The sequence below is a fragment of the Triturus cristatus genome, chromosome 9, assembly GCF_964204655.1.
Source record: "Triturus cristatus chromosome 9, aTriCri1.1, whole genome shotgun sequence".
Classification (NCBI taxonomy): domain Eukaryota; kingdom Metazoa; phylum Chordata; class Amphibia; order Caudata; family Salamandridae; genus Triturus; species Triturus cristatus.
In genome coordinates, this window is record NC_140592.1 from 863,483,664 (window position 1) to 863,496,764 (window position 13,101).

The window sequence follows — 13,101 nt, forward strand, 5'->3', positions numbered from 1 at the left end:
TATATACATACATATATATACATACATATACATACATATATATACATACATATATATACATCCATATACATACATACATATATATATATACATACATACATATATACATACATATATACATACATATATACATACATATATACACATACATATATACACATACATATATACATACATACACACATATATACACACATATATACATACATATATACACATACATATATATATACATACATACATATATACACATACATATATATATACATACATACATATATACATACATACATATATACATACATATATATATACATATATATATATATATACATACATATATATATATATACATACATACATATATACATATATACATACATATATACATACATATATACATACATATATACATACATATATACATACATACATACTTATATACATACATACTTATATACATACATACTTATATACATACATACTTATATACATACATACTTATATACATACATACTTATATACATACATACTTATATACATACATACTTATATACATACATACTTATATACATATATTATCTACTGGCGGTCGCCAGTAGATAGTTATAGTTAGGATCGTGTTTCCATAGGAAATCTCAAAATTCTATTTTGAATAAGTTTGGCGCCGGTTGACGAATCCTCGCGAAATTTTCAAAACAAATGGGGCGCTCCGCTCAGCTCCTACCCTGAAAGTCTCGGGGTGATTCGTCAAGCGGGGGCCGAGAAAAAAGGGGGGTCCCAAAACGCGTTTTCCCCATGCATTTTCCCATATGACCTTTAGTCGAAGGTACAGCCAGAACGGCTGAACAGAATTACTTGAAATTTGGCAGAGAGGTAGTCCTCAGGTCAGGGAAGTGCCTTTTGCAGGTCTGGTGTCAATCTGTTCAGTATTTCCTGAGAAAATAGCATTTAAAAGCATATAAATATCTAAACGCGCGCACCGTGCGCGCACGGTGCCGTGCGCGAGCGTAATTCGAGCGTAATTCTGATAGGTTGTTAGATGTCAGTCAACATTCGAATCGGTCGAAATCAGGAAGTGTCGGCCGCCATTTTGTCTCTCGCACTGAAAAGGAAAGGGTGAAAAAAGGTGGAAAACGTGAAAAGGGGGCAGGGAAGAGAGTTCCTGACCCCCTAGCCTTTGTCAGGGGGTCACAGAGGGACCCCCCAGAGGGAAAAAAACATGTTATTTTTTTTCGAAAAAAATCGCGGGGTGCGCGCACGGTGCGCCCAAAGCGCGCGCATGGTGCGCGTAGCACACGGTGCGCGCACGGTGTAAAACCTTGAAAAAAAAAATATATTAATAAATACATAACTTAGCATTTAAAAAACCGTACAAATTCACTTAAAAAACCATAGGTTTCACAAACGTTATAGTTAGGAATTAGCATTTAAAAAACCTTGCAAATTCAATTAAAAAACCTTAGGTTTCACACAGGTTATAGTTGGGTGGATATTTCTCTCGTAAAAAACCAATGAAATTCCCCCGTTATAGTTAGTTCAGATAACTATAACTCGCGCGACCGCCACTCTATCACAAGGATGATGTCATGAGTGATGCCACTGACCATGTCATGAGTGATGTAATATGTGACGTCATCAGCAGTGGATTGCGGGCGCGCGAGTTATAGTTATCTGAACTAACTATAACGGGGGAATTTCATTGGTTTTTTACAAGAGAAATATCCACCTAACTATAACCTGTGTGAAACCTATGGTTTTTTAATTGAATATATATATATATATATATATATATATATATATATATATATATATATATATATATATATATACACATATATACATATATATACATATAATATAGTGTTTCCGAGGTCCCGCGCATGGGCGGGAATATTCTAATGCTTATGACTATTGAGGATCCCCTGGAAGAGAATCGCGGTTCCTGGCTGGCACCAGAAGCTGCAGTTCAAACACGTCCAGTGTTCACAGGAGAAACAGTCTGGAAAGTGAAGGCAGGCAGGTCCTCCAGGGTTTGTGAGGTTGCTGACTGTTGGACACGCCGGGATTTCGCAGGAGGTTCAATGGGAGACAGGCCTGTAGGGATGGGGCCAAGTCAGTGGGCGTCATCCTCTTGTTAGCTCTGCACGCTCTTCGTCCTTATCTTCTTTTCTGGTTGTTGCTGGATCTGAGGAAGGTAGGTTCAGGGTGCCCCTAAATACAAAATTTACAGGTAGGTAAAGGGCAGGGACCAATGGGTCCCTTCCCTGGGTTGGGTACACCTCCTATTCTGCCACTCTCCATTGTGCTTCACCTCGCCTCCCCCTCCTTAGGGGTAGAGTTGGCAGAGGTGGGCACACCTCTTCAGTCACTTGTTTTTCCCGCCAGTTCACTCGCCCAAAGAGGGGGGGGGGGGTAGAACCAGTGGAGACCAGTTGCTGAAAGTAGTAAATGGTCTGGAGAGGCTCACAAAGGCGGCATGCCTTTGAAGCTTCTCCTTCCTGAACCCTGCCCATCCTGGGGGAAGAGGCGTGGTACCTCGTCCCAGGATGTGCATTGTTTCAGGCCCCCGAGAGCAGCAGGCTGCTGACCCAGGGGTCCAGAAACATGTCTGGTGTTGGCAGCCTAAGCAGCCACTCAGTCAGGTCACTAGGAGTTGGTCGAATTTCAGGGGGCATCTCTATACATTAAATCCCACACTGGCATCAGTGTGGGTTTAATGTGCTGAGAAGTTTGATACCAAACTTCCCAGTCTTCAGTGTAGTCATTATGGTGCTGTGGAGTTCATAATGACAAACTCCCAGCACCATATACTCTTTAATGGCAGCACTGCATTTACAGTGCCCAGGAATGGATTTGGGCACTGTAGGGGTACAGGGCTCATGCACCTGTACCCTAATCACTGTCATAGGGCACCCAGCTAGAGGGTTGACTGATGTATGCCAGGGCAGTGGTTTGTGGGCATGGCACACAGGGATGTGTGCCATGTCGACTCATCACTTTGTTCTGCACCAAGGCACTCAGTCTGCATAGGCAGTGTGTGAGTGTCAGGGTACAGGGCCTCTGAGGGTGGCACAACAAGTGCTGCAGCCCTTAGAGGCCTTCTCTGGTCACAGTGCCCTGGGTACCTGCGGTACTATTTACCATGTGGCCAGAGATGCCAATTGGATTTAGGCTTCAATGCAGTTTTAGGGAAGGAACATAGGCCCTGGGTACCTGATTAGCAGGAGACCAGGGCACGCTCAGTCAAAGAACATCAGCAATTCAGCAGAAAGTGGGGGCATACCATGCAAGAAAGAGGGCACTTTCTCACACCAGGTCATAATGATTAACAGTCAGTCCCCAGAGGGAATAGAGAGAATGTTCTCTAGGCTGTTTATCCATCAGGGGAAGCAGTGCCTCAGGCAGACTTGGGTGCAACGTCAGTAGAGGTAGGACTGTGGTCGGAAAGGACAATTCGGGCCATGTTTTGATGCAGGGAAGTTGTCATCACCGTGCCTGGGGCAAGTGTGGGTTGTAGCGCCGGCAGCAGATTTGAAATAAGATATTAAGGCAAAGTAAGAGTGGAGGAGTCAACTGGTGCAGAGGGTGAACCCACAGAGGTCTCTCAGCTCGCTGGGGCCCGAAGGTGCGCCAGCAGGAATTCAGCACAAACCTAAATACTCAAAGCATGGTGTGCGGAAGTCTTCGAAATACCGATTGAAGACCTTGGAAAATCTGGTTGTGCTGGAAGAGCTGTGGAATGGGCTGAGAATATGACCCATTTCAGGAGCGAGATCAAGAAAGGTGGCGCCTGTTCAGGCGAATGCGAAAGAGGAGCAGATTCCTTCATCAAATTCTTGTGCTTTTTACGCTTACCTGACGACTTGAAGCGCGATGAAGACCGACCTCTGGAGCGGCTCCAGGAACGTGAATGGGACAGACAGTGAAATTTGGATGCGGAGCAGGAAGACGACTTAGAAACTAGGAGTAGATAACGTTCCTCATGCACATTGATCATCCACAACTGTTTCATTTATGAGGAGGAAATCATGGAACCTTTTTTAATTATCATCTTAGGTAACAGTATTTTTTAAACACATCGCTTGTTACAGCATCCACAGACTCACATAGTTGTAAACAACATCTTATTGTTAACTCAATGAAAGTAGCTCAATAGATTTCAGCAGGGAAGAATTCTACTGGGATTGAAGGCTGCAGGATTCACAGAAATGCCTTCAATGGGTTTATGATCTACAAAGCACCTGCTTACAAAACACTCTGGTTTCATTTATGGATAAGAAATATTACCACAATAAACTAAATAAAAAAGTTACTGAATACATACCTTTGGGTTTGATTTGGCTAAATTCTCTATTTTAACCCAAGCTTCTTCTCGTTCTTTCAATTTTAGTTTTTCCCTGGAAGACAGAAAAGCCTTATTTAAACAAGGCTAAATAGCATAAAACAGACAAAAACATAAGATTTTCTCAAACAAATCTTGCTAGTGTCTCAAAACACAAATAATTTAAACATGCCACACTGTCAATACATTTGCAATAAACATTCCTGATAAATGGAAAATGTAATCGAGAATGTAGACTATGCAAAATTAAACACATGGTTATTTTCGTCAATTAAAGCATGAATTGTCCAATTTGTGTCAAATTATTTTGTTTAGTACTTTAAAGTTATGAATGTGGGTATACTGGCAGAGATGCAAGTGACTTACTAGTATGGACAAGGAATGAGTACAGACAAGTGAAGGCCAGATTATTCCAGGTGCGGATTGTAATTTATAGAGGTGCACCCTTACAACTCAATTAAAAAACGTGAAAGGGGTGTACATAGATAACATATATATTTCTAATCTACTCATCTGTGACTAGGCTTCCTCAGTTAGAGTTTAATATAAAAGCTTTACCAGTGAAATTCCCATGAGTGGGTCCGAAAAGAGGTCAGAGAAATACTGTGCCTATATTAACACCTACTGTCTGCATGTAGGGGTAATACAGAAAGATTTGCAAAGTCATTTCCAACACTTTCCAGCATACATGAAAAAAACATGTTTACAAGCTGTTGAAGGAGTGGGTATGTTCACCAATTACATTTGCATTCCACCATGGGGGTTGGGGGAAGGGCGTTGTAGGAAGGGAAGATATGTTTGAGGAAATATTTTTAATGTGAAAAGCAAAAAAAGGAAAATGTTACTTACTCAGTAAGCATAGGTTTGTGGCATGTAGTGCTGTAGATTCACATGCTTAGCTTAAGTCTACCATCTAGTGTTGGGGTCGGACGTGTGGAAGTTGTTTTTCTTTTTAGAAGTCTTTCGAGTCACGAGGTGGAATGACTTCTAATCTTGCTTGCAATGCGCATGGTCCTCAACTCCATTGTTTGATTATTTTCAGCTTGGTGGGTGAGGATGGAGTGCTAAGGATGATGTATCCTAGTGACATGACCATGAGTGAATTATGTAATATTTAATGTAGATAACTACAGCACAGGCTTCCAGAGAGGAGGGTGGGAGCATGTGAATCTACAGCACTATGTGCCACAAACAGATGCTTACTGAGTAACTCAAATTTTCCATTTGAGGCATGTATTGCTGTAGGTACACATGCTTAGCACAGACTGTAAAGCATTTTTCTTACTGAAGCGGATTGGTTTGAATCTTTTTGAAATAATGTATGTAGACCGATTGGCCCACAATAGCTTGTTCACTAGCCATGACATCTACACAGTAATGTTTTGCAAATGTATGCGGTGTAGACTATGTAGCTGTATTACATAGGTCAGCTACAGGTATGTTTTCTAAAAAGGCCATTGATGCTCCTTTTGTACAGGTAGAGTGAGGTTTTGGTGGGACAGGTAGAGATCGTTTAGCTTTAGCGTAACAGGTTTGGATACCTTTAACGATCCAAAGTGAAATGCCAGATTTAGAAAAGGCCCTGCCTTTGAGTGGGTTGGGGAATGCAAGAAAGAGTTGTTGTGCCTTTTTAAATGATGGAGTTCTTTTTATATAGTACATAAGAGGTCATATTACATCTAGGTTGTGTAAAGCCCTTTCTGCAACTGGATCAGGTTGTGGGGGAAAAAAAACTGGTAATTCGATAGATTGAGTCAAGTGGAAGTGAGAGACCACTTTTGGTAGGAATTAGGATTGTTACATAATACCACTTTGTCTTTAAGAAGTTGGAAGAATGGTTCTTCTAAAGTTAATGCCTGAAGTTCACAGACATGTCTGAGTGATGTGACGGCAATGAGAAATGTAACCTTCCAGGAATGAAATTGGAGAGGGCAGGAGTGAAGAGGCTCAATTGGAGGACCAATTAATCTTGTTAACCCAATGTGAGGATGTTGTTGTTGCGCCCTTTAGAAAAGCTACATAGGGTGGAAAACGTTTTTTCAGATCTACAGCTGTGCTCTGGAATTATTTGCCTTGGGAACTTAAAAATTCCTCCTCCAGACAGGATTTCAGGAGATCGCCTAAAATCTGGCTTTTTGTTTGAAGCTAGGAAATGACTCGGGTCCCACCTCTTGACTGGTTTCGGCAGCGCCAAGACGCCCCCGGGCAAATGTTTGAACTTAATAAATACCTCTCATTCATTCATTCTCCAAGTGGGGGCTGGTGGTACCCTAGGTGGAATCACTCTTTTGAGGTGCTCCAAGAATGCTTTGACTACAGGGATTCTGAATAGAGGAGTGTGTTTTCTGTTCTGATGATATGCACTGCCGCTAGGTAAAGCCTTAATGAAAAAAACGCTAACCCAGAGGTACGGATTGTTTGCTAAAGGATCAATGCTTTTTGAATTACAAAAGAGGCAAATCATTTCCACTACAATGCGTTGGCACACCAGGGGTCTCCCATGGGCTGCAGCATTTATTATGCCACCAATGGGAGTCTATGCAAACTGTATCTGCAGAGCACCAATCCCCCCCTTTTTTTTTTAACCATTATCCCTCCCCTATAACAATAAAGATAATTCACGCAGGAGAGTAGATGCTTGTAATTTTTCATTTTAATGCACTTTTCCTACTCACGACTGTCGTACACCAGACAGTCTCCCTCCTAGTGGAAGATAATGGAACATCTGGAGAACGGGACACTCGGGTGCTAAGACCCAATGATGATGCATTACCCCCAACCACACAAGCGGAGAACCAAGATATACCGCCATTGTGACTATGTGGTTGAGGGTCTCCATCACAATTTTCTAATAGACTCTGGAAAACGAGCTACCATTACAATATGTGTAAAGTACGATTACAATATGTGGTAAATGCACTGCTTTACACCCTCCTGAATAAGATATAGCTGCTCTCCATGGCTACCCCTTGAGAGATTTGGTTATCAGGGACCTAAGCACCATCACTAAGGGACACTATATACTAAGCTAGCCCCCTACACCCTAAATACTCAACTTAGCGGAATATATGGTAGTAGCCAATGGGTGGAGAGATATATATATATATATATATATATATATATATATATATATATATATATATATATATATATATATATATATATATATATATATATATATATATATATATATATATATATATATATATATATATATATATATATATATATATATATATATATATATATATATATATATATATATATATATATATATATATATATGATCCACAAATATCGGTAAAGAAGTCGGGCTGTCGTGGGCGGTCCGAGATAGGATACCGATACTCCTAGTAAATATATTCCAAAACTCTTCTCCAATCCAGGAACAAACTCAGGCACTCAAAATGCTGCAAATAGTTTTAATGGCAGGGTAAAAAACGACGCGTTTCAGCTTTATGCCTTGTTCACGCTCGTATACATATACATTCTCCATGTTTAAATACATTTCTCGATTGTGTGTTTTCCAAATTCGAAGAGGGACTCATCCAATAGATGCCCTCAACATCAACGTTACTGTGGCAGCCATCTTGGAAAGATACCAATGTCATCATTATTGATTTAATACATTCATAGTGTGACACAAACATTCCAAGGATCACATACTGATACAAATTTAAATTGGATTTCGATGTTAACTCAATTACGAGTCCACAGTACGAGCCGCTGAATAATAAGCTGCTGTTTGTGTAAATCAAAATTTCATATGTTTACCAAAATTGAAGCATGTATATTCATCATGCTACATAAATGTATTTGGAAACAATAACGTTTTGTGAGTTAGCGCAAAGGTTAGGTATACCCCATACAGTTGTATGATTTGCGCTGCATCAGACGACTAATAATACTGTCGGTGAACAATAAAGATACCGCATTCAATTTAGTATCTCCACATTAATGCCCAAGTGGGCTGTGACACAAAAACGATATCTTTGCAATATTATTACAAATATTGCTGAAACGCGTCGTTTTTTTACCCTGCCATTAAAACTATTTGCAGTATTTTGAGTGTCCGAGTTTCCTCCTGGATTGGAGAAGAGTTTTGGAATATATATATACATATATATATATTGTTTGCAGATTTATATAGCGCGAACTGGACCCGAAGCTATTGGAGCGCTTTACATGAGCGCTAGTTATGTTACACAAGGACACATTCATTTTTTGGTAGGCACTGGGAGATTAAGTGATTTGCCCCGAATCCCAGGATGTGGAGTCGACCCCGAGGCCCGAACCTTGGTTTCCCAGCTCCAAGGTCAGCAGTCTAGCCATGAGACCACATCACCCTTTCCTGTGGGGAGTGGGCATATCCCTGACTAGTGAATGTAGATTGTGCGGGTGGCCGCGTGAGACTTTACTACACATGGTGTGTGTGTCCTAAATTGCTTAACACGTTGTGCATTACTTAAACCCTTATTTCTTAAGGCTGGGTTTAGAACTGCACGCCAGGTCCTTATTTAATGTTAATCAGGTATGCTGATCCCACTGATTTGTCAAATGATAAAATTAACAATTGCTGAAAAAGTTTTGTTTTCTGTACACTAAATTCCGTTGTTTAGATCTATTTCAAAGGGAAATTTTATAGAATCTGAAAAATATAAGGTTATTGTTTTAGGTACCTGGCATCTTCAATTTTTACGCAGTTTGACTCAACGATCATGCATCTAGTAAATTTTATAATTAGCCTCCAAGAATTATGTAAAACACAGATGCACTTAATGTTCATTTGCACGATGGCATAGAATGTTTACATTTTTATTGAATTGTTTTATGGCCTCCTATATTATGGTCTATGATGGACAGATTTTGAGCTACTTGTACAACTAGACTTTTAGACTATGTGTAAGCACTTGTGCACTTTGTTTATTTTCACAATGGCACATAATGTTTACAGTTATTATTGTGTTGCTTTGGGAACTACTTGGTCATTTTATGTTACTTTTACTATGATTAATGAACGACTGCAATATGTGGCATCAATGTCCCAGTATGGTATGTAACCATAGAAGCATCTTCTGTGCACAGTTGTATATTAACCCCTTCGGTGCTCATGACGGAATGGTTCCGTCATGACCCACGGTTGAGCTGTGCTCATGACGGAACCATTCCGTCATGACCACGCCCGCGCAAGATTCCGCCAGCACAGCGGCGGAATCTGCGCAGCATCGAAGGGGTTAATTAGCGAACTAGGGAAACGCAAAATGGTCCTAGTTAATTAACATATAACATTTTTAAAATGAATGAGGAACTGTTCTTTAACACGTTTTAATTGCAATGATTTTTGTTGATCAAGCGATAAAGAATTTACTTACTTACTCCAGGGCTACCCCTTGAGAGCTTTGGTTATCAAGGACCTAAACACTATTACTAAGGGATGCCTTGACTCAGTGCACAGTGCCTCACCACTGATGGACACTATATAATGAGCCAGCGTCCTACACCCTAAATACTCAACTTAGAGAAATATATTTAGTGGCCATTGGCTACCTAACTTTAGGGTGACCACACCCCTATGACCACTTCCTATGGGGAGTGGGCATACCCCTGACCCATAATTCTCCATTTTCACCTAAAACAAGAGGGTGAAACCCCCCACTGGCTGTCCACTTCAGGTAGCCCACCTTAGGGGTGTGACTAGCCTGTAAGTGACACACAATCTTACCTGCTAGATTATGTTAAAAATCATTTCCGTTTTGGGTGCAGAGTGTACTGTTTGGTCTTATGAGCAACCTGATTGTTGTACAGAATTACTGGTCACTGTCTCTTGCCTGTATGTTTGTAAATGTCTTGTTTGGCCAGTTTTTAACACCTGCTCTGAATTTACTCTGGCGGAGGAATTTACATGAGCACTATACAATTTATTTTTATTATTTAGGGACATCTGTTACTCTAATCACTCAGTACCCTTTGTCTCCAATGATTGCAGGATTTTACTTGGGTTTGATACTATCCTGTAAATGAAATATGCCTCCTGAATATCTAATTTCAGGGCAGGGGGTGGCCTTTCCCAGGTCTGTGGGGGAAGTTGTGGTCACATCAAAGGTGGCAGAGGCTTTGAAGCCTCCGGCCTTGATATGCTTAATTCACTAGCCATCCTACTGGAGGAAGTGTGATGACCTTCTGCCGGGCAGACATTGTTCCTGGCCTCAGAGCTTGGGCGGTGATCTGCAGGGGGTCAGAAACTTGTCTGTGGTGGCAGGTTGGACGATGCCAGTCAGCCAGCACACTAAGTAGTGGGAGACATATAGGACAACTAAGGTGTGCTCTGGGTGCATGTCTTCAAAAATCCGATACTGGCATCAGTACGGATTTATTAAGACAGGTTGTTTGATTAAAAAAAGAAAACATCTGTATTTTCTGTGAAGCCATTATGTAGCTGGCTAACTTGTAATAACCTGTGCCCAGTACATACCTTTAAAAGGGCTTCCTGATCACTTGCAATGTCAAGCAATGCAGCCAGACTGCGCAGGGGAATATTTGCTCGAGCAGATGTGCCCTCACATGTAATATAATGCACCCTGCCTTAGGGTTCTAAGGCCTGCCTTTCATATAGTGTACTTCGGCATTGCTGACAGGGAGTGGGCAATATTGTGTTTTCTGAATGGCTTGCACCATTTCCCGCATCCTGCAATTGCAGTCTGCATTCAGTTTGTGTACGGCTCACTTTGGGTGGTATAATACATGTAGCAGCCCTTAGGGACCCTCTTTAGTACCCATGCACAAGGTACCATTTACGAGGAACATGCAAGGGTGCTACAGTCTTTGCAACTGAGTTACAATTAAGCATTTGTCTTGCTTTTTAGGGAAAGAGGACTGGGGTCTGGATAGCAGGGACCCAGTGCACTACCAATCAACATCAGTACCAATGGGCAAAACGTGGGGGTGACCATGTAAAAAAGTGGCACTTTCCTACAGAAGCAGCCTGCGGTGAAAGTGCTGTCTGTTTATCACAAGTCTTAGGTTCTATGCCACTCGAATGTGACCAGGAGGCACGAAGACACAATGCCCACCGATGTCGGGCGGTTCTGGAGAGTCAATGGTGAGCTTGTCGCTGCAGCTGGAAGGACCAGGCGATGCTGAGGAAGGCCAGGATCCGTGCACGAGCTGTCCCACGACGGATGTCGGTGAGTAAGTGGTCAGTGTCTGGCAGGAGCACCAACAAGCCTTGGTAGCAGCAACTGGCATGGACAACAAAAAGATTGGGCAATGTTGGAGCCAGCTAGGTCCAAAAGGTGGCAACAACAGCAGGAGAGTCTGATCTGGCCGAGCAAGCCGGGGAGCCCACTGAACTAGTAGAAGACCCTCAGGAGGATCCACATATCAAAAGCACAGGAGTCGCAAGAAAACCTCGAGCAGCTCACCAAGAATAAAGACCCACGCTGCAAAGGATGCGGTGAGGACGCTGATCTTGGAGGGAAGAGATGCTGGAATCTGGTGCTTGTAGCCCGAAGATCTCTGGAGTGCAGAGCCAACAAGTCTTGGCAGCAGCAAGTTGACGCTGTGCACAGGGGTTCGATCCCAGTGGTTCCAACGAGGGATACTGGACTCAAAATTGCAGAGAGAACAGGTCAAGCCTTTACGGAGTTGCAGAACTACCAGCTGTGTTGCTGAGCTTTGGGAAGTCCATAGGACAACTGGAGCAGCAGACCAATAAGCTTTGTTACGGTGCCTGCAGATGCAGGGGATTGACTCCTTCACTCCAAGTGAGATTACTTCAGGTGTCCGTCCTTGATGCCCACAGGTCGGTTGAAGAACCTGGTAGAAGCACAGACACACAACAAAGAAGATTGACAGAACATCGAGACCAGGAGCAGCAGGAGTCTTCCTTGGTGCTATCTCTGTTCCAGTCGAAGTACAAGTTTCCAGACGGTCAATGAGTGACGTAGTTTCAGGCTTAACTCTTGTCCCACGACCAATCTAATTACCCATCCACATGTAAGCCCTTAAGTACCCTAAGGGAAGCATTGGAACAACTCAGCGGCCCCCTCCAGAGGAGGGGCTGGACCAAGGGGAGGTTACTCCCATGTCCTTTGTCTAGTTTTGCGCCTGTTCTGGAACCAAGTGCACCCTCAACTGGCTCAAACTGGAGTATGCAAGGAGGGCCCCAAATGTGCCCTTCAAAGTAGCGTGGTGGCGCTGGTGAGCACCCCAATACACTAAGTCTCGTCTGGGAGATGGTCACACTCCCAGACTTGGCTCAGGAGCAGGAGGGCAGAATCATGACCATGGTCGGCAGCAGTACTAGCTTGCTGGCAGATCTTGAAAGGCTGTTACCAGGAGTACAGGGGGATACCCCAAAGGAGCCTCCTATTACATGGGATCATGATTCTAATACTGGAATCGTTGTTGAGGTATGATTGTAACATATTTAATACCAAGCATGACCGGGTTTGGTGCAGCTACTATATAGTTAGACATCACTTAATGACTGATATCCACTGTATGTATTAAAATGGCTGGCTGCACTTACAAACCTGGAGAATAGTCTTCGCTTTTTGTAGGTGTGTTCTGCTCATGCGGCAGCACCCTCACACTTCCAAACAAGCACTCTGCCCTTAGGACTGAAGAGCCTGCCATAGGAGTGACTTATAGGTTTTGAGTGTAGTGACCTCTGTGCAATGGCAAGCCTGTAGTCGCAGTTTGAGTGGTCTGTCATGGGTAGCACAATACGTGCAGCAGCCCATGGGAGACCCCTG

The 13,101-nt window shown here is 42.4% G+C and overlaps 1 protein-coding gene across 6 annotated transcripts in view; it reads right to left on the bottom strand.

Moving 5' to 3' along the window:
- Positions 1-13,101, bottom strand: part of PPP2R5C (protein phosphatase 2 regulatory subunit B'gamma) — a 1,282,082-nt gene that overhangs the window by 201,734 nt on the left and 1,067,247 nt on the right. For all 6 annotated transcript variants that reach the window (XM_085626348.1, XM_085626347.1, XM_085626349.1 and 3 more), the window contains one exon: positions 4,328-4,400. In XM_085626348.1, coding sequence (XP_085482474.1) covers positions 4,328-4,400 — 73 coding nt within the window. The remainder of the gene's footprint in view (positions 1-4,327; positions 4,401-13,101) is intronic.